This window comes from Orbicella faveolata, unplaced genomic scaffold (assembly GCF_042242905.1).
Source record: "Orbicella faveolata isolate gen_17 unplaced genomic scaffold, um_ofav_v1 contig_35, whole genome shotgun sequence".
NCBI classification, from domain to species: Eukaryota; Metazoa; Cnidaria; class Anthozoa; order Scleractinia; family Merulinidae; genus Orbicella; species Orbicella faveolata.
In genome coordinates, this window is record NW_028301564.1 from 2,501,386 (window position 1) to 2,527,500 (window position 26,115).

A 26,115-nucleotide genomic window follows, 5' to 3' on the forward strand; every position below is an offset into this window, starting at 1 on the left:
ACATTACTTTGTCTAAATAGTTGGATAGTAAGCTCTACTCCAAGGTCCAACCCCTCAGCCTTTTGTATACTTTTTTGTTAGAAAAGCTACCTCTTTCATATACCTTTAATTGAAAAAAGGTATCCCAATAACCTCTGATATAGCAGTAGCGAAACGGGTAGCGTCGGTTCAACTTTTCCCGTCCGCCTGCATAATTTTTTTGTATTACGCGATAAGTTTTTTTCTTAAATCAACTGCCCGTCAGGCAAGGTGGAATTTAAGCCATTTGAAAGGACGTGTGGGCAGTCAATAGCATATGATCGCTGTGATCCCTATAAAAAAGAGCATTGACCGTACAGATGGCACGGAAACCACTCAGCGATCGCTTCTTTTTTCAAGCCCGCGTGGCACAAGAAGGGTTCAATAGATGGGACCTAAACTGCCCGGGACAGTCATCGTGTGATAGTTACCGGCGCCCCGGTTGGTGTTTTTTACAACAGAAGACGCAGTTTCTCTCGGTCGAGCTTTTGATTATTTCTCTCCGCTATTCACTCGCTTTCTTCTTACTCGTATTACATTTTTCATGTTACGATTGCCACGAAACTAAAACTAATAACAAATTAAAACTCACGAAACTGACTTTAAGTCACGAAACTAACTTCCAGAAAGGTGCAGTCCCTACATCATGCCCTTTCAATATTAAGAACTAATATTTCTGTATCATCAGAAACTGAATCGCTCTCTGTTTTTAATTATCGAAGTATCAAATAAACAACGCGCTATTGTACAGCCGCCATCTTCTTTGTCACGGAGGATTACATCATGTAAAGGCTAAATATATAGTTATCCTACACATAGCGTTAACATACTTTTCGTAGTTAGCTTTGTTGCTTTACCCTCTTAAGATAAGTAAGAGGCACGGTGGCTTCACGGTTAGAGCGCTCCGCTCCGGTCGAGCGGTCCGGGCTCTGGCCCTGTCCTGAGACATTGTATTGTGTTCTTGTGCAAGACACTTTACTCTCACAGTGCCTCTCTCCACCCAGGTGTATAAATGGGTACCGGCTAACTTAATGCTGGGAGGTAACCCTGCGATCGACTAGCATCCCACCCAGGGGGGAGTAGAAATACTCCTAGTCGCTTCATGCTACAGAAACCGGACGGATAAGCGCCGGCTTGATGGGCCACTTGACTCGTATGCAGACTTAATAGAATAACCTCATAAGGATAGCTGAAACCTTAAAGATAGTTTTCACTAGAAGCATAAGCTGACAAATACGCAGACACAATGCGATGTTGGTCATTAACGGCTTTTGTCAGGAAAATTTCCCAACAAAGACGCTACTTAACTGCACTCTCTCGCGTCTGCGAATGTTGCAAATACATATCGGTTATTGGCTAAGTGTGAGGCTGGATATTGGCCAAGTTCTTTTTTTGCGTGTTTATGAAACGAGACGGAGTCGAGGTCCATAAACTCGCAAAAAAAGAACAAGGCGAATATCAAGCCATCTTGACCGAACAAGCTTGGTCAATAAAGGATTTATTATATGGCTTTAGGGGAAATTTTTCTGGCGGGACACGGCGGGAAGTCCCGAGCGGGCAAGATAGCTCTATCTTGCCCGCTGGGGTAGCCAATCACAGCGCTGGATTTGATTTATCTTGCCCACTCACGGAGCTAGCCATATGATAATCATGCTTATGCCCCACTGAAAACCAGCCCTTAACGATACCAACTTGAGTCTTATCATATTTTGTAAAACAACTGAGATACTACGGGCAATCTCATTGGTCAATAGAGCTAGCAAACCTACGTTCTATTGTAGCGGTAAACACGCCGTTTCCGATATGGTTGCTCTACGCGAGAACTAGAGATATCAGAAAACTAGCGTAACAAATGCTATGGACAGTTTCGGCTTTCACTGGCCGAGATATCAATAACCACGAAGACATTTTCATTCAACATATACATGAAAATTTATAAGGAAAAACAGGACCAGAAGTTAGTCGTCATATAATGATTGATCTTTTTTCCATGGCAGAAGTTTTAAGACAAGGCTCTTTGCGCTTGAGTTTAGAATTAAGGAAGTTTTAAGGGGTTTTAAGTATATTTCTATTAATATTAGCCCATTGTTTTAATTCGAGAACAAATGTAACTCTACATAAGCAAGCAAGAAAGCCGTTATACGGTATATATTACTCAACACAAAAGAGGATGAAGGTAGAAGAGTTTATTTCTTATGTAGGCCTTATCAAATCACTCCCGGCTTCAGAAATGACAAAATTGTCTAAAATCCTGTGAAAGAGCGCATGTTATCCGCGGAGGACTGGATACTATACCTAAAAATAACTTAAGAGGGATTATCTTGAGAATAAGGCCTATATGAGGGATTTCAAACTCTCTTGTCCTTTCAACCCCTTCTGTCAGCATTATCCTTGTGCTCTTTTGCAAAATCACCTGTACACGATACCTGTATTTTTCAATCATCTAGACTGCTGACAGCCAGTTTTTTCTCTTAGGGTCACTTAGACGAGTGTTTAGCCAATGAGAGCGCAAAAGGGCGGTATGGCCGAGTAGGGAATGAGGCGTTCGTGCCACGCCCACGTCTCGTCCCATACCTCTTTAGGCTAAAGCGTCTCGTCTTACAATCCCCTTCTGAATTTTGAGAGTTAAACAGACTGTCGGCACTCTACCACTCGTCAGTTAGCTTAAGCTTTATGCGCAGGGGCGCAAAACTGAAAATCAGTGACAGCTGAGGCATCACCCAGTGTTCAGCTCTGTAGTGCAGATGACATTACTCTCACATTTAAATAGCCTGATACTAAGTTCTCCTTCTATCAGATGAGAAACTGTTTTTTAAAAGAGCTAGTTTAATTAAACTGTTTCCTTGAAGGAAAATTCCAATAGCTCAATCCTGCGACTAACAGCTACTCAAGATTATCGCTGATGAGCCTAACAGGGGGTATCTCACTTGTTGGCAGGTTTTATCCCCTCGTCATCTGGCTTACATTTGGATTCCAATAGCGGGTAGTGGGCACCTGGGCTGACTTCTTTCATTTCTTTGTAATCTGCCTGGTTTCCATCCAAGGGATTCTCGTCGGAATCATTCTTGTCGCTGATTGATGGTCTTGATTTCCTTTTCTTGTTAACTGTGAAAACAAAACGAGTGTTGAAAAGTGAATCTTCCATCCAACATGACATTGATAGGACTGGTCCCGTCCCCCGCTACATTACGCCGGAAAAATTTGAGAACGTAGCTCAATTTCTACGGTTAGGCCTACCATCCACACTAATCTGTCAAGAAAACGGAGCTTTTCGAAAACGCTCTTCAAAACCGGAGGAATTTGAAAACACCGGCTTTTCGTTTACGTGTGGACGGAAAAACAAAGCTTTTCGTAAACCATGGGGGCACGATAATCATGTGATTCCCCTGACCAAGTGTTCCTCAAACACAAATCCAAAATCACCGGCGACTGTTGCGTTTTTAAATTCCTCCGACGTAGTATGGACGGAAAACATTTGATGCGTTTTTAAAGTCAAGCCTCCGTAGTCGAATTCCGCCAGGGTAGTGTGGACGGGTTAAGGTGTGATGGTTGTATCGCCCTCATTCACTTACCGCAGTAAAAGACGATGACCAGTACGGCAATCACAGCGATGGAAGGAACCACTATCGACACAACCAGAATGAGTGTACCTTAAAAGAAAACCACGTTAATAAGGCTAAGTGAAATCCCAGCCTGTATAATACTCTTTAATTTAAAAAAAAAAAAAAAAAACGGCCTCTCGAACCAGTTATATTCATCTTTCCATTGTTAATATTGTATGCGCTTCAACTTTTAGTAAAATTATACCTGCATTTCGAATGCTTATTAAAGGACAGTTGTTTAGAAGTGCAACACTGTGATGTCTGTTAAGACGTCACTTAAAATAGACCAGTCAGGAAATCTGATCCTACCTCTTTAATACGCCCACCCCTTACTGCGCCTTTCAATAACATGCGGACTCTAAAATTTGAACCTCAACCGACAAATGGTTCTTCGCTACCGTCAATCAAGTGCTCGGCGGCTCCTCGCAGCTTCCGACTACTGCCGAGCGCGCGGTAATCAAATCGTTGAACACAGTTCAGACAACGAAACAATGTTCGGCAGTAGTCGGAAGCTGGTATTAAGTATTTAGCTTTAGCTTATTGGTCCGATTTCGTTAATTGGTTAAGGGGTGGAGCTGTTAGTAACAAGGCGATAACAGGGGGAGGAGCCTAATAAGTCCACTCTTTACCAAAGATGTCTACAGCCTCTCTATTCTTCTTGCTCGCTTCGTTCGCAAACCCCACCCCCCACTCCCGCGTAAATAGAGAGGCTGTCAACAGTCTATGAATAGTAGTGATCAGTAACGCAACTTGGCTAGGGAAATAGTCATGCAAATTTGTAACGTGACTCAGAGAAACGTAATCGATGTAAACACAAGGAGCGGATTGGGCACTGAGTTAATAAGATTGATTTTCAAGATATGAGATAAAAGAATATTGTATACCGGGGGGGGGGGGGGGGTACTCCCAGAAAAATTGGGTGGGGGTGTGCGGCCCGCTTCCCAAAACCCTAACCCTATTTATGACCAAAATCTGCGATATTCCCTATCCTATTTATGACCCGACTAAAAATTCGAAACCCTGTTTCAGACCTGCGCTATAATTAGTTCCCTAATTCAGACGAATGTTAAATTACCGTAAACGTAATTTATGAAGGGCTTTTGTTGATTTTCTTTTCAATAATGACGAAAATGTGGCTTCCTCTTAAAAACATACTCATATCAAGGTTAGAGTGCAAAAGCCATACCCTATTTCAAAGTATGAAAACATTTGGCCAAAATTCGCTAAAATGGATACCCTGTATATGACCAAAACGGCTGAAAAACCATACCCTTTGGGGCCGCACATACCTATATAGCCCATATAAGGGAGTACCCCCTCCGGGATTGTATAACCGTAACATTACAACAAAGCTATGTGTACTTAAGAGCGAACAAAAGAACGTTTAGGGCAGATTGCAGATCGCAGATTGTTGACTTGTTGAACGAATTGTAAGCGTCAAAAGGAACTGTTGGGAATAAAAGAAATACAGTCCAAGTTAAAGTCTTTACTGATCGTAGATACTCCCCAACAGTAAGCCCCGGATCGATCCAACAGAGTTTTGACGTCGACTGAAGTGAAAATCAACAAAACACTAGCAATAAAAACGTTTTTTTAAGCAATAGCTATATAATTTCTGTCAACTCAGTTTTAGTCCTGGATAAGTGTTAACCGGCCCTACATTGTCTAAACATGGTCAGCGTTCACACTGTACAGGACAGTAAGTCAGTCAGTCAGTCCGTCAGAGAGACAGTCAGTCATTCAGTCAGTCCGTCAGGCCGTCCGTCCGTCCGCCCGTCAGTAAATCAGTTGGTCAGTCAGTCAGTCAGTCAGACAGACAGACAGAAAGGCAGTAAGTCAATCCGTCAGTCAGTCCGCCAGTCAGTTCGTCCTTCAGTCCCTAGTCAGTCCGTCAGTCCGTCCATGGAGTCAGTCCGTCACCACAACTGTAAACGGTCTCCTTAATAGACGCCTCACCTCTGGCTGTTGGCTCACTCGGTAATGCTGTTACAGTTGAAGCTACCTACATACATACACACAAGCATGCACGCATACATACACGTACATACATAAATAAACTTTATTTGAGATGGCTCACTTAGTGATGCTGCTGCTGCTGTTGTTGTTGTTGTTGTTGTTGTTGTTGTTGTTGTTGTTGTTCTTGCTGTTGTTGTTGCTGGTCTTCCCGAAAAAATAGAATACTGCGCTTCAAATCCACGATCAAGGGAAGAACCGGAATGGAAGATCACGAACATCTGGTTACCACTTGAGAACATCTCTTGCAGGGCTGAACCGTTACAAAATCGTCCCAGCGAAGAAGAATTTGCTGAAGAACCGTCATATAACTCCACATAGGTGCAATTATCCCAGCTGCAATTAAACCCACATGAACCAAGGGCCAATTCAGTGAATACTAACTTGACAAGTTTATCAGATGGCACAGTAATGTTCCAGGAACAATCTCTGGAAGCAGGATAATTGCTCATAGGATAGTTAAGGCTGCTGAATTTTCCGCTCCCGTTGAGAGAAATTGGTTCAGTTGGACAAACTGGGGAAAAAAATTAAAAGATATAATTCCATCACATAACTGTAAGTATCACGGAAGGTGGGCCGTAAAACCCCCAAAAATGAAGGACACTAATAACTCTTGTCTAGACGATAGGCGAACCCAAGGAAAGACAGTAATGCCCAAAAAATCAAATTATAGCTCAAGAACAAAGTTCGAGGGTTTTTATATGTTTTTGAAACTAATCTAATTATGTCTGGATTTATGAAAACAGTGTTAACGAATGAATCAAGCGTTTATTTATTTATTTATTTTTATTTTTATGCTTTCGCTATGGCAGCAGCTTGTAAATATTACCTAGCATGAAATATAGAGAACTTCTTGCCGCATGTTTCATTCATTTATCTATTCTTTTTTCACTTATTTATCGCTTCCCCCCTCCCTTTTTTAATTGCTGTTAAGTTTAGCCCAGGCTACACTCGTCTGAATTTCAGTTCGCGCGGTGAGTCTGAGAAAGAGCCGACCGATTAGCGCTCTATAACTGCAGTCTAAGGAAAGTCTGCCCGAGGACATCATTAAGTCCAGTGAAGGCGCAAGTCTAACGATTTGCTAGCAAGCGTCGTCCATTGTCGTACATGAGGCGGGCCTGACATGTATCAAACGGGACGTCATTTAGCCCCGTAATAGTAGGCCGTTTGCACTGTGGCGATAATGTTGTGCTTGCTTAAGACAGCAAAGCTTTAAGAGCTTTAGCCACATCAACTTAGGGTTTAGACGTACAATGGACTAGACATCTCTAACTGCTGTTGGCGTTTGATGTCGCTAAAGACTTCGAATTAACATCTGTTGAAGTCTGAATATGGCATTTCGCGCTCGATAAAATTCAAGTACATCCGGGACATTGCTATTTGCGAGCAAAACATGGCTACGAACGGAGTGAAGAACATTTGGTCAAGTGCTGATCCTGAGTAGAATTTCCTTGTTTTATCACTTTTAGGCCTTCTCGACCTAGCTTATTATCAGAACTGTCTGTGATTCGCTAGCGTGGCTTCCGGTCGATAATTGACGTAACGACAACATGTTGAGTGTTCGCTAACTCATAATTATGGCCTAGTTTGTTTGAAGTTCAATCGATTCTCGAAGTAGGAAGCTCTTGCTTAGTCCATTTAGGACGATGCATGTTTTAGGAAGCTATACATCAGATCTAGGCCGCGGTTTTGATATCTGTACGTTCGTGTTGATTTAGACTCCAATTTCATGTTAAAAAGCACTTTTAATTAAATTATACAATTCATGATTCAACGAAAAGACGGTGAATTTAGTCCTCCTGGTCTCAAAAGGCACACAGGAGAGTTATTTCCTTTTTATTTGAGCCACGATAAGCCTTGTGGAAAGCTAGCTCTAGGACAGAATTGTATCGATATTATCAGTGACAAGTCCGTAGCTGTTTTTGCAAATACATACAGATGTTGAAATTGAATGTCACGCAAGGCCAACTTTTTTTGCTGAAATATAGAAATAAATAACCGATGTGAATGCTTTCCATCCTCTTGTCGCAATGATTGGCTAATTTAACCCACGGTAAAGACATAGTGAGGTCATTTAGGCGAAATCGCAGAGTTCACAACATGTCTAAATTAGCGCCGCAACTCAATGATCAATTTAACCTTAAATTTAGCTTTGTTCGGCTCGTTCGACTCATTCGCAGTGACTTCAACGGCTTGTACAAGCATGTTATGGCTTCTTTTAAGTGTACACGAGGCACATAGCGCTCTCAGTATGACATGGCCATATTTATGTACAGTATCCGACCGATTTTCCAAAAACATGCTAGCTATTTTAAAGCAAAGTCTTAACACGGTTTTCATAAATTCAGTCACATTATTTTAGTATAAATCTACTAATCCTTAAAAACTTTATCTAATTCTTCTTCACAGACACTTCGAAAACGCAAAGAAGCGGCCGCCATTTTGTTAACAACCGCACACTGCTAGGCTACTCACTATCTACAACAGAAGATATGGTGAGTAGCGTGATTATAAAGAGGACGGCGTTCGTGATAGAACGTTAGCGGATTAATACTAAAAGTCGATAGAAAAGAAACCAAGTTGCCTCGTGCCCAGGCACCGCTGCATTTCACTGGTGACCGGTAGCGCGGTGCTTGATGGTTAGGTCACAACAGGCCCATCTCTTTTTCTCGCAGTGTTTTCTAACCCGGTCCTCACTAGCCACGCAAGCATAAGCTTAAGCATAAGAAGCTTATGCGCTAGTGAAGACGGCCACGACATAAGCATAAGCATAAGTATACGAATATCAAACCTTGCGTTCTTCTTATGCTTATGCTTATGCTTGAGTCGTTCATTGTGTCCAGTGAGGACATGTTAGCATAAGCGTAAGCATACGCGTAAGACTATCAACCAGTCAGCGATCACGTTATGCGTTATTAGCGATCACGCAACCGCCGACCGGTTAGTTCAGTGGTGAAGCATTAGACTAGCGTGCGGGAGCTCGCGGGTTGAAACGCCGGCCGGACCAACACTCAGGGTCTTTAAATAATTGAGGAGAAAGTGCTGCCTTTGTAATGACATCTGCAAATGGTTAGACTTTCTAGTCTTCTCGGATAAGGACGATAAACCGTAGGCCCCGGCCGTCTCACAACTCTTCATACCATCCGGTGTGGCGGTCTATCTCTCTCATCTGCTGGTTAAATGCTCGGAGATATTAGCTGCATAAGCTACCCTCAATTCCTAAGGTAAATAAAGTAATTTATGTATGTATGTATGTATGTATGTATGTATGTATGTATGTATGTATGTATGTATGTATGTATGTATGTATGTATGTATGCGTGTACTTACTTGGAGGAGTGTGGTTCAGTTGCGTGTAGGTTGCCTTAAATCCATCGAAGAGCTTGGAACTCGTATTATCGGAGACAAACAGCACCTCTAAGCTACTATGAGTTGAATAAAATGTTTTTGTATTAGTTGTACCGCACACTTTTCCATGTTCGTTCGGCCGATAATCAGAGAAACCATCTTGAATTTGCACGTAATCGCACGGGCACGTTGTGTCGCACCTTTGGATGTTGGGGCGGATGACGTCAAGCTTAATATAGTTTCCTTGGGCCACTGAGATTTTCCAGACGCACCTTTGATCATCTGGGTATTTTCTTGGATAGAAAGGGCTCGTAAAAACACCTGATGTCTCGTTAAGGGTGACGCCTTTAGGACATACTGAAAAAAACAAAAAACAAAACAAAACAAATCATTGCCTTTTATCTAACCCTGCCGGATGGAGTTTCTGTATGGACCTTTCAATGACACGGCAACTCTGTCTTGTTTGTTCAGAAAGTTCGCTCCGGGAAAGAAATAAAGGACTGCGACGAGTCAGAGGAAAAAACACATGATTTGATTGGCTAGGTCACCACGTTGTTGTGTTTGAAATGGTGTCTTAATCTGTGAGGGAGTTGCTGAAAAGTGCTCAAAATTGGCTTGAAAATTACCCCTATGGGGCTGATCAGTCCAGAACTGGGGTGGATAATGGCCAATGAAGCTGAAACTTTGGCATATGACGCAAGTCTACATAAGGAAGTTATAAGTGGATTTTTAGGAAAATCGGCCGACTCTCATTTCCAAGTCTCCCTGATCTCTCAGGCAAAAGTTCTTAAAGTTATCGAGTATTGCTTACGTAGTTCTTTATCTATGGCTTCATACGATGCATTAAACCCTTTGTAACCAGTGCCAGCAGATCGCAGTCTCACTTGGATAAAATTTCCGACAGAGTACACTGGAGAAGGAAGTCTATCTCCACAAATCTTAAATTCTTGAGCTCCATCATTAGAAGCGACATTGGTGATGAAAACACGGGGACCCCCAGACGCTCCGAGACAACTCGGATTTTGAGATGGATCCAAAGCGAAGCTGAGGAAGGTGACTTTAATGATTCGCCCAGGAGGTATTGTGATGTTCCAGGTACAATCACTGTTTATAGGGAAGTTGCTTGGGAAATTGGGACTTGAGAAGAATCCACTCGATCCATTGAGGAAGTCTCCGGGGGGAACACATGCTATAAGATAAGTCATAAAATAGAGCGCCGAATAAATCAGATTGTTTTACAAGAAGTGGAAGACAACAATTGTACTATATGAAGACATTATTGATCATTGCAGTTACACACACAACTTAAGTAGTGAAAAAAAATTCAGGCTTGAACGGGATACGAACCCATAACCTCTACGATACCGGTGCAGTGCTCTACCAAATGAGCTATCAAGCCAACTGGGAGGTGGGCCCGTTTCTCGAAAGCCCAGGAAACTTTTTGGGCCCGTAAAGCTATTTTTAGTTCATCTGTATCTAAAAACGGAGAATTGTATAGGCGTGAATCTTCTTGTGTGAAGGGAACCTCTGTTCATATTAAGAATACGTAAATAAACAGCTCTGTAATCGCAAGGTTTGAGATTTTGCTATGGCTTTCCGGGCCCGAAAAGTTTCCGGGGCTTTCGACAAACGGGGTCACTTTGTGAGTTCGTAATATGCCCGTAGATATGCCCAGCTCCCAGTTAGCTTGATAGCTCAGTTGGCAGAGCATTGCACCAGTATCGCATTGGTGATACGTTCGAATCCCGTTCAGGCCTGAAGTTTTTTCAGGCTTTAATTTCACAACCGCTTAGGTTGTGTGGGCTATATAGGTATGTGCGGGTCAAAGGGTATGGCTTTTTTAGCCGTTTTGGTCAATAAGGTTTCGATTCTGCAAGCCTGCAAATAATTTTTGTCTATAGGCAGGTCATTTGTCAGGACAAAGACAAGTTTTGACCTGACAAAAAGCCAGTCTGGTCGGACAAAAAAAATTGTTTGTCATTAGAAATTAAAAAGAGACATTTGAGACATTTTGGTATTTCAGTGTAGACTCTTCGCCAAAACATTGGTTACAAATTCAAATAGCTTAAAAGTCAACTGAGTGTAAAATCGCTACTAGCACCAGGAAGAGGTCCTTTACATTACGTCTGGTATTAATTTACCTGTTGAAAATTGACAAATTTACAAACGTTTATACCTCTAGTCACACAAGCGTTTCCAATGTAACAAGTTTCCCACGACGTCTAGGGACTGAACGGGAAAAGGGAGGAAACAATCTCCCGCGTGGACAGCTTGTCAGTATAAAACCTCACAATAACATTCAGAGACTTGAAAATTGGCTGAAATGAATTCTTCGACTTTTTCTGAAAGCAAGTTTCCTCTGAAAGCTTTCGGGGTCAATTGAATAAAAAATTTGCGTAATTATTTAAAATGTGGAATTGGAGGCGGTCGTGACTATAAAGCGTGACCAATTTGTACATTCACGCTCTTCACAAAAACATGTCAGTGGTACGGAAACTATATTTCAACCACACTGGCAGCCGTAAAAAAACTATAAAAGGTTAAAAATTAAACTGAGTTTTGATCATACGGACTAGAAAAACATTTGGTTACGTTTTAGAGGTTTTAAAGTTTTTGAGAGCGATTGCATTCAGATAAACGAAACGTGAGTATTTGGGCTGTGTATTCAATTTCCATAATATCTTTAATCGGGTCAATGTATTACCACTGAAAATTTATTCCACAACACTTGGTGGTAACAAACAACGAGTAATTACATAAGACCTCAGTTCTAAGTAGTTTTTCAGACGAACGTAATTCAGAGTAAATGGGGCTTCACGATCTTTCACAACGCCACCGCAAAATGCGTAAATTAACACGCAGGAATAGTGGCGCTGTTGTGATGTGTTTACAATTCGGCATAACATTTGAAACGGCGCACTGCGCGTGATAAAATCCTCAGAATTAGAATAAAACAAAACCGATAACAATGCTTTTTTACGTAGCATTGTGTGGTAGTATCACAAAATAACTTGTCCCATATTCGGCCACAAATTTCCAGTTAAAATATTTTTCATTTTAGCAGAAATGCCCGCTCAGAGTGTCCGACCAGGCTAAGCTTTTACCTGTCAAAACCTCAAATTTACCGGACAATTATCCGATGACCGACTGTCATTTGCAGGCTTGATTCTGGGCGTTTTGGTCTCAAATAGGGTATGATGTTTGCACTCTAGTCTTGAATTCGGTATGTTTTTTGAAGAAGCTACTTTTCCATCATTATCAATAAGACCATTAACAAAAGCCCTTTACGACGCAGTCTGAACTAAGTTACTAATCATAAGCCAGGTCTGAAACGGGGTATTTTTAAAGACTCAGGTCTTGAATAAGGTAGGGAAAATCACAGATTTTGGTCTTAAATAGGGTAAGGGTTTTGGAAAGCGGACCGCACACCCCCAACCCATTTTTTTGGGGGGGAGTACCTACCCCCCCGGGCGTGCTCCGTGCTCCGTTAAAATAAACCAGCTTTTTGAAGCATTTCTTGAGATAACGTTGGTTTGGGATTTAACAACTGACATCGGATAAGCTTACTACCCTGCAAATACATACACAAATAAAAAAAGCAAACAAACATGCATGTAGTCTTCTTCGCAGTCGTTATTAGGTTCGTCACGAGAAGCGTTGCGTGACGACCCTAATAACGCCCGTGATGGAAAATTTCATTATTTTGTACTCACGATCGCGAGAAGCTGCCCCCACAGCCAGAAGGGAAACTGCAAGAAATAAGAAAACGTTCGTTACCTACTTTTTTTTGCATTGCAGTATGATTGGGTGTTGATTCTAAACACAATTCAACAATACTGGAGAATCTTAGTGATCGTGATCAAAAGACGATCGGTGTAGTTACGTTCAAGGAGCTACGTCACGGTTTTGGCATCTTGAAAAGTTTAGCCAAAATCTTTCAAGTTCGTCTTTAGTAATCCGTGTTAATCTTCTCCATCCTTAACCGTCCTTGTTCCTTTATGGTTTATCATTATCTCCATGGTGTTGCTCTATCTTAGTGTTTCGCACCACGGATCAGGGTACTACTCGAATTGAAGACACACCAGGAAAATAAAGTCCACGGGATCTACCAGTTGTTTTGAACTAGTTTAATCAGCACAAGCTAGCTAGTCAACTGAAAGCAAAGGTATACATGTGGGTTGACTATAGCAATTCTAAAATATCGGATCTAACCTAAAAAACGAAACAGCAAAAAACATTCTCCAACACATTGTCGATATACTCACAATTCTGTAAGGCGTAATCCCGTTTAAGACGCGCTATTTTCCTACTTTTGTACAAAGAGCACAGACACACTGTTTTCGATAAAAGGATTACTTTCTACTGATCTCTTGATATCCTACTCGTACCAATCCACGAACGAGAGCCATAATCCGATTGGCTACTAAAGCAAAAATGGCGGGAATCTCGCGTGTTCGGTTTTATCACTAAGAAAACAAACATAATGTCTAAAAATAAACAAAACTCTCAACGAAGTGCAAAACACTTAGTAAACCATTATTGTCAGGCTTCCTTCAATGTAAAGGTAGTTTTGTACGTTGTCAAAATATTTCAAAATACCGTGACTAAGCTCCCTTAATTCTGCAGCCTTGTCGAGATATTCAATAGCAAAGTTGTTAGAGCGACTTTCGTATGAACTTGAAAAGATTACGCATGAACCCAAACAGAACAACAAATGAACGAGAAGAAAGCAATGGCCGTTTTTATACTAGAGGACGCATTGTCTGTCGCGAAGGATAACTACGAATCGTTTAACGTTCGGCTTTTGGTTGGTTTGTAGCACACGCAAAGGAAATCATATGGACCCAGTGGACCTCTTTGAAAGCACTCACTTCTCATCATTCTGATGGGTTAATCAAACAAGGCTCTCTCCGCATTACCGATTTTGATAAAGCGTCGTTAATGCTATTCAGTAAAAGTCCTGAAAAGCTAAAATGCAATCCTGAAATAAAAAAAATCTACGGATCAAAATGAGTCGATTAAAAACTAACATGCAAAGCACACTTTCCGAGAATAAGCAAACAGGTATAGCTCACAAAATTAAATAGTCACTTTAAGGTTCAAATCGGGCCAGATCGAGCCAGATCAAATTGCATTCGTTTAAATACCAGAGGTGAAAGTGCGCTCGTATTTACTTTATTTAGCGTTATGTTGGCATACGCGCCACTTCTGGTTTGGCAGTGCAGTTTCTCTGAGGGTTAATGATCAGTAATGCGCCATTCTGACGCAAGGCGTTGGGTGAAGGTGAGTACAGTTTCTTTGCACTGTGAAACAAATGACCCGAGGCAGCCCAAGACCGAGAGCCTTTGATTTCGATCGATTTTCCTTTTAAAAATATCACGCTTTTGGTTCTGATATCTGTCCCAGTTTTCGGTTTTATGTTCTTTTTGGCATTGGGTTCAGTTTCGGTTTTCTGGTGCCGCCATAAGCAAAGCGGGTTTTTGGTTTTGATTCTACCTTTCTTTGTTCCCAGACGTCTTCATTTCACCTGTGTCAACTGAATCCGTGTGTAAGTGCCCGCGCGTGGATACGAGTTTAATCTTTGAGTGTTCAACTCGGTATCTCACGAGTGAGCGCAGCGAACGAGTTAGATATTAAGGTGAACACGAGAAGATAAAATTCGTATCCACAAGCGAGTATGTAATATTCTGTTTATTGTATAAACATACTGACGTTTTTGACGATTTTCTGAAGATTTCCGAAGATTCCCGACGTTTTTCAAAATTGTTCCGAAGGCCAGACGAACGCTTCCGAACACTTTCCCGAACATTTCCGAAAATTTTCCGAAGATTACCGAAGACGATCGAAGAAGATCCGAAGATGTTTCGATCATACATCAACAAATTTACGTGTAGTTAAAGGGACAAAAGAAAAATGTTATCAAAAAGGAATGATATCTTCAGAGTGTGAAAGATAAAATTAAGATAGTATCTTCACTGCATGCGATGAAGATATGCCTTTTTATTAAAAGGAAAAATCCTGGTATTTCACTGGTGTTTATATAATAAATAAATAATAATTGATTGTTCAAGTGAGTCCTGTGTTGCCACCAAATATGGTCTTTTTGCTCGATTAGCCCTAAGGCGGTCAGCTCCTCACCATGCAGAAGTTGAAAACACTGACTATTTCCTGTTCTTTAACAGTGAATGCTAAGGGCGAACTCGATTAGGTGAGAAATCTCCACAATTAAAGCTCTGTTGATGATGTACGTTGAAGCATGCAAGTTTTATTTAATGGCTAAGTGGCTAGGGACTAATCGACTAGGAGGATAAACAACCTACATTCATGTGTTCTGAACGAATTAGACAAAAATGCGATTTCAATATCACAATCACTTTCTCTATACCTAAGAAATATATACCGGTATTCTCTATATCTCGAAGTGGAAGAGTTTGTTAATAACGAGGCCCAGATGGGAAGGGGGTACTCCCAGAAAAATTGGGTAGGGGTGCACGGCCTGCTTCCTAAACCCCTCACCTTATTTATGACCAAAATCTGCAATTTTCCGTATCCTATTAATATATTTATGACCTGACCAAAATTTGATATCCTATTTATGACCGTTGCAGCTAGCACAGTTGCTCCAAACATAATTTATGATGGGCTTTCTGTTGGTGGTTTTATCGATAATGATGAAAAAGTAGAAAACATAAGAGTGAAAACATAAGAGTGCAAAAACCACATCCTATATAAAGGGCCAAAATCGATACCCTATTTTATGACCAAAACAGCATACCCTTTAGAGCCGCACATACCTATATAGCCCATATAAGGGAGTACCCCTCCCCGGACAGTGAGGTTTCTTGCAGTCGTGGGGTTACAAGTAATACTAAGCTAAGAAGGTCTGGAAATGATTTCAAATGAAACTGATGAGTTGATCTCTCAGACAAGGAAAAGTGTAAGTCTTTTGTTGCTATAACAAACATGGTGGATTTACATTTGTACATTTGCACTTTTAATCATTAACAGTAGGCAGTCTTTCGATTTTGAGCCATTTTTATAGCGTTATTTTTGGTTTTCTTTCGGTTTTGAGTGATTTTCTGGTTGCTAGTAGGTCGTAGTGCCCCCTCTTAAAATATAAGATCATTGTATCAATATCAATGTGTCTGTTCAGTAATAGATCACAGATGACGTCAAAATGAGGTAAACCATCAGTGACACACTCAGCTACGCTATCACCTTGTGGGCCACTTTTTTGATCTTACCACATTTTGACGCCATCTGTGATCTATTAAACAATTAGACTATGAGCTCGAGATTTCTATCACGGATAGAAATTGAGAGCGAGTAATCTAATTGTTTCAGTATAAATCTACCAGTTGTTCAAAACTTCATCTAAATCTTCTTCATACACACTTCTAAAATGCCAAGAAGCGACTCTCATTTTGTTAACAAGAGTACACTACTGCGCTACTCACTATCTATCACAGAATAGATAGTAAGTAGCATAGCCAATCGGAAAACGGCATTCGTGATCGAATGCTAGTAGATTTATACTAATACTCAACAGACGCACGGCAAAATGGAATATATTTATTAATGTGAGAATAATTTGGGTTATTACATAACAATCCTTTAGACAATCTTCTACACGAAATCGCTTCATAATCACAAGTTCTTGACATGGTCTTTCGATTTATATTAACAAAACTACTCAACTAAGAAAAATATAATGCATTACTAATACTTTTATGATCAAGGTTTCTATATTTATAACCTTTCTCATGGTTACAATGGTTCAATTTGTTATACAATGATCTGATGTTCCATTTTTTTTCAAAACAAGTTGAACTAAGTTTGAGGTCTGGGTCGTTGTAATGCACTTTCGCACGCGTGACTTTAACCTGACTGCAGCAGCCTGAGATACTTCACCAAGTTGCACTACAAGTGTTTCGCAATACACAATGCTTTTCCAATAAGCACTGTTTGTGACCTTTGATACTGAATGAATTAATAGAATGTCTTCCCTGTTGTGTTGTAACTTGTTATGGTCTGCAAGCCCCCGTGAAGGCTTGATTTAAGATTTGCATTTGTTAAAAAGCAGATGACCTGACGTTTCTTTGGCAAAGTTCACTTTCTAATCTAAGAACATTCACAAGAATATTTTCAGCCTAAAATCGGCAGAAAATAAGAACTAAATATTCAGCCAGGGACGGGAAAAAATATTTTTATAGAACAAAAAGAGTGTATATTGACTGCCTGTGGCGAAAGATACCCGCTGGTCAATGTAAACACAAAGTTGCATAAAATGGAAAGCGAGCGAGTTTCAGATGAAGCCTCCGCTCGACTGATTTCTAGAGAATTTCAATTCTTTCCTTCGTTGTATACTATACAGAACAGTTCTCCGCTGGCTTGTAGACCAACAACAGTACCTTACAAACGACGAGAGGCGTTTATAGAGCGGCTTGCTAATCTTGCTGAGCGAAGAATCACGAAGGGAATATCAATTAATCAAGAGAGTCATCACGATAGATTGAAAGAACTGGAACGGTATCTGAATGTAGTTCGAAACACCTCGAAACGTGTGTCGCAGTGTAGATTCAGTTCTCACGAAGGCCTCGATGAAGCAGCCTGTTTCAGAATCAAAGTTTTTTGCAGAATTTATATATCTGCAGTTAAACTCACAAATTAAACAATATCACGAGTTTTCCTTTCCTTACCACCATGTGTTTATCAAATGATACTAGGAAACTTAAGCAACGATAACGTCAACGCCGAGGACGACGCCCAGTCAAAAATGAATTTATATTTTACCAGCCAGATTCGCCGTTTTCTAGATCTGTTCGACTGAAACGCTCATGGTTCCAAAAATAAACCATGACTCCGACCGCGACAGCGTTTAATTTGAAATGGAAATGCGAAAAATTAGCCGTCGTTCGCCTTCCTCAGACGACGCAGAACTTGGTCATTTCACGCTGTTGTTGTGCAGAGGACGGCAAAGAAATGTACAGGGATTTGTAACGCATGTGCACAGCTAATTTTTTGCTCATTTAACTATTTGTTTGGCGAAGTTCGCGTTGCCGTCGTTGTCGTGGTTTGCTTAAGTTCTTTCTGATATTGCGTACACTCACCCACAACAGCAGCGACAAGCAAAATCGAAGCCATCGTTGAATAGGCCTTAACCGTCGAACGAGCTCCTTTTTTCTTCTTTTTCTGTCGAGGTATTGAAGAGCTCAGATTTGAACAAACAGGTAGTAATAGACTGTTTCGATAAATTAAAATTCAGCTTAGCAGTCAGGTCCAGACGACACAAACAAAGGAAACTGAACTCATTCCTTTTATTTCTGTCTTCGAGGCCTCGCTATCAAGCTGGATCTTGAGGCCCCCAGGGATTTCTCTGGCGACTCGCGATAAGCGACACCGCGGAAATACGTTTTTTGGGGCGCGATACAGTATTTTGCTGGTCAGCGGTACACCTTAACAAATCTACAAAATGCCTGCAACTTTTACATTGTTATCGCAGCGAGTCTTGTCGACAGTCAAAAAGATACAAAACTTAGAGCGCACACTGTAAACTTAGCTTTTAAACTCCGCTCATTTGTTGGATAGTTCTCGGTTAATATTATATATTGTGCCAAAGCCAAACTGAACTTGCACACGGTGTGAAATTGTTGTTGTTTCGTGAGAGTTCATGCTCGCAAGCGGCGAGCCAGTGGCAATTTACGTTACGATGTGCGCTAAGGCGAAAACTAGGCAGCTTTTGTGTTGCTGTAACGGTGTTCTGAGGACATCAACTTCTCAAGTTTGTTCAATTGATGGGCTTGAACCGTATGAATCGGTATGTCAACGGCATTTCGATCAAAATCGTTGGGAAGACATGCTCGTGTTCGTCCTCTTGTTCGATTGGGGGCGCTCACGTAAGTAATCACGGTCATCCTGTCCTCACTCGGCATCACCGAATTATAGACCAAGTTGGCCGAAATCGAAGCAGTGCTTCGTATAAATCTTGGACACGTTGGTGTAACAAGTGTAGGACTGAGTCCCCAAAAGGGTTCAAAATCTGGCCTCAACTCGAGGAAGAATTCACCGAGGTATGTTTTCTCATAAAATATCCAATTTTAATTATACTGTACTTCAGGGAGCTTGAGGCTGGCGAAAATAAAATTTTAAATTTTCATGTTTATTATTGTTTCTTTGTTTCTTGTCATAATTTCGAATTGTTGCAGTTCTGTATTTTGCTTTTAGCGCCTCTAAAGTGTGAAAATTATTTTAAACTAGTTGCATAGCTGTTAGAGTTTAGAAAAAAAGCTATTTAGCTATTAAAAAAAACACAAGAAGTACATGACATCTGATTATCTTTAGATGGCAGAAGACATGGAATACAAAGCTGTTAAAAGTGTAATTAAAAATACATGCATACAAGACAATAAAATTACCATAAAATCTGGGTAATAACAACTTTCAGTTAAAACTCAATAAATGAATTTCATTTTTAGTTATAAATAGGCTATCCCCCCTGTATTCAGACAACAATCTTCTGATTATAAGGCCACCCAGATAATTTCTGACCACATTACCTTAGAGCCTGAGACTCTATAACTTTGTAACATTAATATTTGTTTACATATTACTAGTATCTGGATTTCCCAATAGAAAACTTCTTCTATTGTACATTTTTTTCTATTTTGGCTCAGCAAAAATCCTTTTAGATACTGTCCATGGATGATTTCCACAACATCAATGCTGTAAAAACACCAACTGAGAGAACACTGACCAATGCTCTCCATATGGCAACTCCTCTCCTGAACATTCAGCCATCTGTTGATGGTGGGGAGAGGCAGGGGGTGGGAGCCCGGGAGAATAGGGGGTAGGAATCCGGAGAGAAATGCAAAATGCTAATTTTTGTCATTCATTAAGGCTTCAAATACTTTCAAAAACAAGAACTGAAAATGTTACTTGACTTTCATTTAGTGTCTTTAGAGACTTCTAGGCCGACGGGCAAAGAAAAATTCACCCTTGGGCTCAAAATGAGGCTCAAAATGAAACCCTTTGACAGTGGTTACGTCATAGGTCATTCACTTGAAAGACGGGTAAGAGTAGCAAGGCTGAAAACGAAGGAAAAAAGGAAAAGGAAATGCCTGAGGACTGTGCAGCTGAATGACTAGGATGTGTTTTGAGTCTCTTAATTTACAGGGGACAGGAGCAGGATGAACAAGGTTGGGAGTCAAGAGATAGAGGTATGGGAAGTGGGAGAACAGGGTATGGGAAGTGGGAGGTTCTGACTCCGTTGTCCCTCCCCCCACTTGATGCAGTACCTTGTCCCTAAGTAAAAGATAAAGTCTGCATAGAGCCAAGTGGCTCATCAGGCCAGGCTTATCTCGGTTTCTGCACCATGAACCGACTAGGAGTATTTCTACTACCTCCTCGATAGGATGCTAGTCTATCACAGGGTTACCCCCAGCATTAAATTCACCAGTACCCATATGTACACCTTTGTGGAGAGAGGCACTGTGAGAGTAAAAGTGTCTTGCTCAAAAACACAACACAATGTCCTTGACCAGGGCTCAAACACGGACCGCTCGATCCATTGCTGAGCGCACTAACCACATGGCCACCGTACCTCCCACCTTGTCCCTTAGGCCTAACCTTAACCCTAAACCTAAAAAAAGGAGTCTGTAGATTTCAGTCAAGTTTACCTCTTATCACTTGCGTATTTGAGACAATTTCTAATTTCCTCGCTTTGCCATTCAGTTTACAGCACCAAAGCCTGACTTTAAGTGATTCGCAACTACTGACGGAACTTGTTTTTGCAACTTACAACTTCAGACTTTGCACAGAATTTCTCACTGGAGAAAAGCAATGTTGTAGAACTAAAGTGATGAACTAAATGCAATAAATATTAATTTGTAAGAAATGTATCTGTTCTTTAATACATGCTTTTGTGTCTAGTATCTGAGTTACATGTAGCCAAGATATATTACCAATGGTTTGTAGACGACAGTAAGCCAATTCAGAGACACAGTGGCATAAACAAACCCACTTGTTAGCCAATTTATCACAGGAAAAAAATAAATACCTATAATAATATTATACATATATAATTTATCGCCATCAGGTGCTATTATGTCTTGTAATAAAGTGGTTACAAGTTAAGTAAGAATCTTACAGAAGGGAGGATGATACAATACTATTACTAAGGCGATCATAATTAATTTCATATTGTTTCAAAGCATGTGATATGTACATGTATGATTACAATGTAAAAATTATTTTGTAGTGATTGAGCAAAACTCATCTGAATTAAATTAAATGAAAGGAAAAACAACAACAGTCAATTATTTATGAAAGTTGATACAATGCACATGTAAGATAGGGAAATAGAAATCGAAAAGTTTCAAATGACTGAGTAAACAAAATAAACTAGTGGGTTTCATTGAGGAGTTGATTACTGCCTCTCTGAAATGTTGAATGTCTTTTCAGCATCAAAAGAAGTGAAACATGACCACATCCCATAAGTGGAAGCGGTTTCGTGTAAACAAATACAGGTGTTTGGGCATTTTAAAATATTTAGTTACATGTGCATACATGTACAGGGAAACGGTCTTGAAAATTTCCATGTGCTATCAACATTTAATTGATGGAAACAAAAAAGACCTCAAAAAAGGAAAAATTGTCAATGAACCGAAGATATTGAGCGGTCTTAAATGTTTACAGTATTTCCAGCGTTCGCTGCGGCCAACAAATCATAATATTTTCGATTTCTACTCCCTTCGCAAACGCCACAATTGTATAAATGTAGGCTTAAACAATCTTTAATGATAGAGAAATATCTTGTGAATGAAATGAAATGTTTTATTCTTACAGCAAACGGCAGGTACAAAAAAAAATATTTCACCCGTTCCAAAAGGCGCAGAAAGTCAGAAAGGTGATAGACGAGCCAAAACGCCAGTCTTTTAAAGACAACTTCTTATCAAAGTTTCTTTGACGCGTTGCGAAATACAATCTCAATGAACAAGCACCACATGTCGCCGCAAAGTGAGTGTGAATAAAACGGTCCCGAGTTACATGTACCTTAACCATTTCGTGCAAATTACATTTTAAATCCAACCAGTCTTCAAAATCCTTGCAAAAGCTGCACACAGGACAAATTTTCTGCTTTGCTGGATACCCATCGTTGATTTTCACAATTCTGAGGCGAGGGCGGCTGAAGCAACACGATCCACGCTTCGTCCGCTCGAGCTGGCTCGAGTCAGCAAACTACACATTACTCCACACAAAATGACTCCCCTGTACCGCTATTCTTTACGAACATTGCTTGAGTATTAAAAACCCATTTCAGGATGTCAAACTCACCAATAACGAGAACTATCAAGGATATTTTCGACCTTAAAACGAAGCAAAATACCGATCTCAGAGACTGCTCGATCGAAGGACAGCACAGCCCGATGGTGATGACCACTGACCAGTTACTGTGACGTCAAAAAACGTATTTCCGCGGTGTCGCGATAAGCCAACTCGAGTCATGCGATCTGCAAATATGCAAAATGCCAGGGGCCGGGCGGGGCAGAAGACTCGTGAAATTTTCCTATAGGTATCAGCCAACAAAAAATGACGTCACATCCGGTTTAAACTGCGCTTGGCGGCTCGTTTCACAAAGTGAGAAAATGGCGTTTCCATTACTCACGATTTCCCTCTATTTGTAAACCATCAGTTTCGTTTCATTTTATATTGAGGATGGAAAGATGTTGCAGACACATTACTTCGACTTTTTAAGCAAAAATTTCGGGAAAAGAGAAAAGTTTATTATTGTTTTGAAGCAAAATAACGGAGAGCCTTTGGTCATCGTCGGGCGAATTTTACACATTTTCAAAACTGGTGTTGTTCCGACTTTTGGTTCTTGTTGTTCGTGATTTAGTGATAACAATAAGTGCAATAGCCTATAATGTTAACAATAACCTGGATGAAGTATTGCTGGCCATAGTTTGCACTGTGTACTGCGGGAACATAATTAACAGAAGCCGTTTAGCTCCGAAAGTCGCTGTTACCAGAGCTTTTGTTGCTCTTGGCTCACGTGTATTGGTAGAAGAGACACAGGAGTACCCAACGACACTTTAACTGGAAATTTAATATGTGACTTCCCAAGCACTGATTCTGTGCTCCCACGTCAATTACCATTAATAATTAACTTTCCTGGGAAAAAAATATCCGCTCTTCACTGCTAGCAAGATCGACTTTATTTCATAAAACTCCCAGCCAGACATAATGAAAATTTTGATTACCGAGCTAGAAAAATGGCAATTAGCCAAGTAGCCAGCCAGCAGTAAAGGGTAACATTGAAAATGCCAGCAAGGCAATTATTGGCGAAAAAATGTTCTGGCCAGCGTTTTGACCTAGATTAAAAACAAACGCATTGTTTAGGACCTTTATTCAACAGCCTATTGTCTGTTGACTATTATTAGAGATAAATTAGCAATATGTGGTTATTTTTGCCGCTATGAGCAAACTCTACACTATGATTATGTTATCACTTAAAAACAATACAACTTACCATTTATGTCTTAAGCGGATCGGACAAGGTGTCTCCCAGCACGTTGTTTTCCGATACTTCAGATGCCTTCCAGGTTCAGCATACGTGTGACAGTTTGGCACTTTACGTTCTGACATCTAAAACGGTTCACACTGATGTTTAAAATAAGATCCCTCTAATCCTTCTAGACATTCAGATCAAACTTGCTTTCACCAAAGAAATGTCTGTTGCAAAATTACTTTTATATAACGCTGTAAGGGAAATGAACAAAAAATAATATTGAAGTCCTTTATTACTACATATCGGCCTTACTTCTACATTGCTAGCCCAATAATGATTGTAATTTCAACAACAGCAACACACTTTATATGTTTACCCCGATTTAGTAGTTTACAATTATTTCTAATGATTTTTTTGAAAAATAAAGGGTTATGTCAGCTCCTTAAAACAACCAAAGGGAGCTGGTTTAGTGCTGATTAGTAACACCATGTTTACCTCAAAAGTATTGAAAGACGTGTTTTTCTTTTTCTTTGGACAACTGTCTTCTCTGAGCTTCCCACTCTAGAATTGCGAGATAAAAGTGTATAAACCACATTAGAATCTTTATCATAAAACGAGTAAAAAAAATCTTGATAATACATACCTTGAATGTTGGTGATCCATCTCAGTCCATGTCACTGATCCATGCCTTACCCAAGACTGCAAAGCACTGTCAACACAACTTTCACAAATTAATTTAACTTGAAAGCTAAACAACCAAAGACACTCACATTCCTAGAGGTAGTTTACCGTAAACATTTCATAAATACCCATTGAAGGGATGTTCAAAGCCATTCACCGTAAAAGTTTCACACAGTTAAGTGCAAAGTTTCGCAGCAAAGACCCCAGCATTGTTAGGATGTTATAGGCCGTTCACCGTAAAAGTTTCACACAGTTAAGTGCAAAGTTTCGCAGCAAAGACCCCGGCATTGTTGGGATGTTATAGGCCGTTCACCGTAAAAGTTTCACACAGTTAAGAGCAAACATTCGCAGCAAAGACCCCGGCATTGTTGGGATGTTACAGGCCGTTCACCGTAAAAGTTTCACACAGTTAAGTGCGAACATTCGCAGCAAAGACCCCGGCATTGTTGGGATGTTACAGGCCGTTCACCGTAAAAGTTTCACACAGTTAAGTGCAAAGTTTCGCAGCAAAGACCCCGGCATTGTTGGGATGTTATAGGCCGTTCACCGTAAAAGTTTCACACAGTTAAGTGCAAACATTCGCAGCAAAGACCCCGGCATTGTTGGGATGTTACAGGCCGTTCACCGTAAAAGTTTCACACAGTTAAGTGCGAACATTCGCAGCAAAGACCCCGGCATTGTTGGGATGTTACAGGCCGTTCACCGTAAAAGTTTCACACAGTTAAGTGCGAACATTCGCAGCAAAGACCCCGGCATTGTTGGGATGCTACAGGCCGTTCACCGTAAAAGTTTCACACAGTTAAGTGCGAACATTCGCAGCAAAGACCCCGGCATTGTTGGGATGTTACAGGCCGTTCACCGTAAAAGTTTCACACAGTTAAGTGCGAACATTCGCAGCAAAGACCCCGGCATTGTTGGGATGCTACAGGCCGTTCACCGTAAAAGTTTCACACAGTTAAGTGCGAACATTCGCAGCAAAGACCCCGGCATTGTTGGGATGTTACAGGCCGTTCACCGTAAAAGTTTCACACAGTTAAGTGCGAACATTCGCAGCAAAGACCCCGGCATTGTTGGGATGTTACAGGCCGTTCACCGTAAAAGTTTCACACAGTTAAGTGCAAACATTCGCAGCAAAGACCCCGGCATTGTTGGGATGTTACAGGCCGTTCACCGTAAAAGTTTCACACAGTTAAGTGCGAACATTCGCAGCAAAGACCCCGGCATTGTTGGGATGTTACAGGCCGTTCACCGTAAAAGTTTCACACAGTTAAGTGCGAACATTCGCAGCAAAGACCCCGGCATTGTTGGGATGTTACAGGCCGTTCACCGTAAAAGTTTCACACAGTTAAGTGCGAACATTCGCAGCAAAGACCCCGGCATTGTTGGGATGTTACAGGCCGTTCACCGTAAAAGTTTCACACAGTTAAGTGCAAAGTTTCGCAGCAAAGACCCCGGCATTGTTGGGATGTTACAGGCCGTTCACCGTAAAAGTTTCACACAGTTAAGTGCAAACATTCGCAGCAAAGACCCCGGCATTGTTGGGATGTTACAGGCCGTTCACCGTAAAAGTTTCACACAGTTAAGTGCGAACATTCGCAGCAAAGACCCCGGCATTGTTGGGATGTTACAGGCCGTTCACCGTAAAAGTTTCACACAGTTAAGTGCGAACATTCGCAGCAAAGACCCCGGCATTGTTGGGATGTTACAGGCCGTTCACCGTAAAAGTTTCACACAGTTAAGTGCGAACATTCGCAGCAAAGACCCCGGCATTGTTGGGATGTTACAGGCCGTTCACCGTAAAAGTTTCACACAGTTAAGTGCGAACATTCGCAGCAAAGACCCCGGCATTGTTGGGATGTTACAGGCCGTTCACCGTAAAAGTTTCACACAGTTAAGTGCGAACATTCGCAGCAAAGACCCCGGCATTGTTGGGATGTTACAGGCCGT

At 40.9% G+C, this 26,115-nt stretch overlaps 2 protein-coding genes and 2 long non-coding RNA genes across 7 annotated transcripts in view; all 4 read right to left on the reverse strand.

Moving 5' to 3' along the window:
- Positions 1-488: 488 nt before the first annotated feature.
- Positions 489-26,115, reverse strand: part of LOC110048480 (scavenger receptor cysteine-rich domain-containing protein DMBT1-like) — a 75,939-nt gene continuing 50,312 nt past the window's right edge. The window contains exons 1-8 of one of the 4 annotated variants that reach the window (XM_089272489.1): positions 18,092-18,378; positions 13,853-13,962; positions 12,695-12,730; positions 9,793-10,170; positions 8,964-9,338; positions 5,698-6,147; positions 3,591-3,668; positions 489-3,123 (exon numbers count right to left, since the gene is read on the reverse strand). In XM_089272489.1, coding sequence (XP_089128615.1) covers positions 2,942-3,123; positions 3,591-3,668; positions 5,698-6,147; positions 8,964-9,338; positions 9,793-10,170; positions 12,695-12,730; positions 13,853-13,862 — 1,509 coding nt within the window. In that variant the 5' untranslated portion in view covers positions 13,863-13,962; positions 18,092-18,378 and the 3' untranslated portion in view covers positions 489-2,941. Of the gene's footprint in view, positions 3,124-3,590; positions 3,669-5,697; positions 6,148-8,963; positions 9,339-9,792; positions 10,171-12,694; positions 12,731-13,852; positions 13,963-18,091; positions 18,379-26,115 lie in introns of those variants that run through there. The other 3 variants (XM_089272486.1, XM_089272488.1, XM_089272490.1) reach the window with 3 other exon arrangements.
- Positions 3,587-26,115, reverse strand: part of LOC110048452 (tolloid-like protein 2) — a 100,725-nt gene continuing 78,196 nt past the window's right edge. Inside the window, exon 11 of the mRNA XM_089272481.1 lies at positions 3,587-5,067. Coding sequence (XP_089128607.1) covers positions 4,973-5,067 — 95 coding nt within the window. The 3' untranslated portion in view covers positions 3,587-4,972. The remainder of the gene's footprint in view (positions 5,068-26,115) is intronic.
- Positions 13,058-13,844, reverse strand: LOC149102634 (uncharacterized). The gene is made up of 2 exons (XR_016201754.1): positions 13,247-13,844; positions 13,058-13,134 (listed from the first exon to the last, which is right to left on the reverse strand). It is a non-coding gene; the product is annotated as an uncharacterized LOC149102634 (long non-coding RNA).
- Positions 23,511-26,115, reverse strand: part of LOC149102635 (uncharacterized) — an 8,510-nt gene continuing 5,905 nt past the window's right edge. Inside the window, exons 2-4 of the long non-coding RNA XR_016201752.1 lie at positions 24,131-24,196; positions 23,983-24,048; positions 23,511-23,624 (exon numbers count right to left, since the gene is read on the reverse strand). This is a non-coding gene — a long non-coding RNA (uncharacterized LOC149102635). The remainder of the gene's footprint in view (positions 23,625-23,982; positions 24,049-24,130; positions 24,197-26,115) is intronic.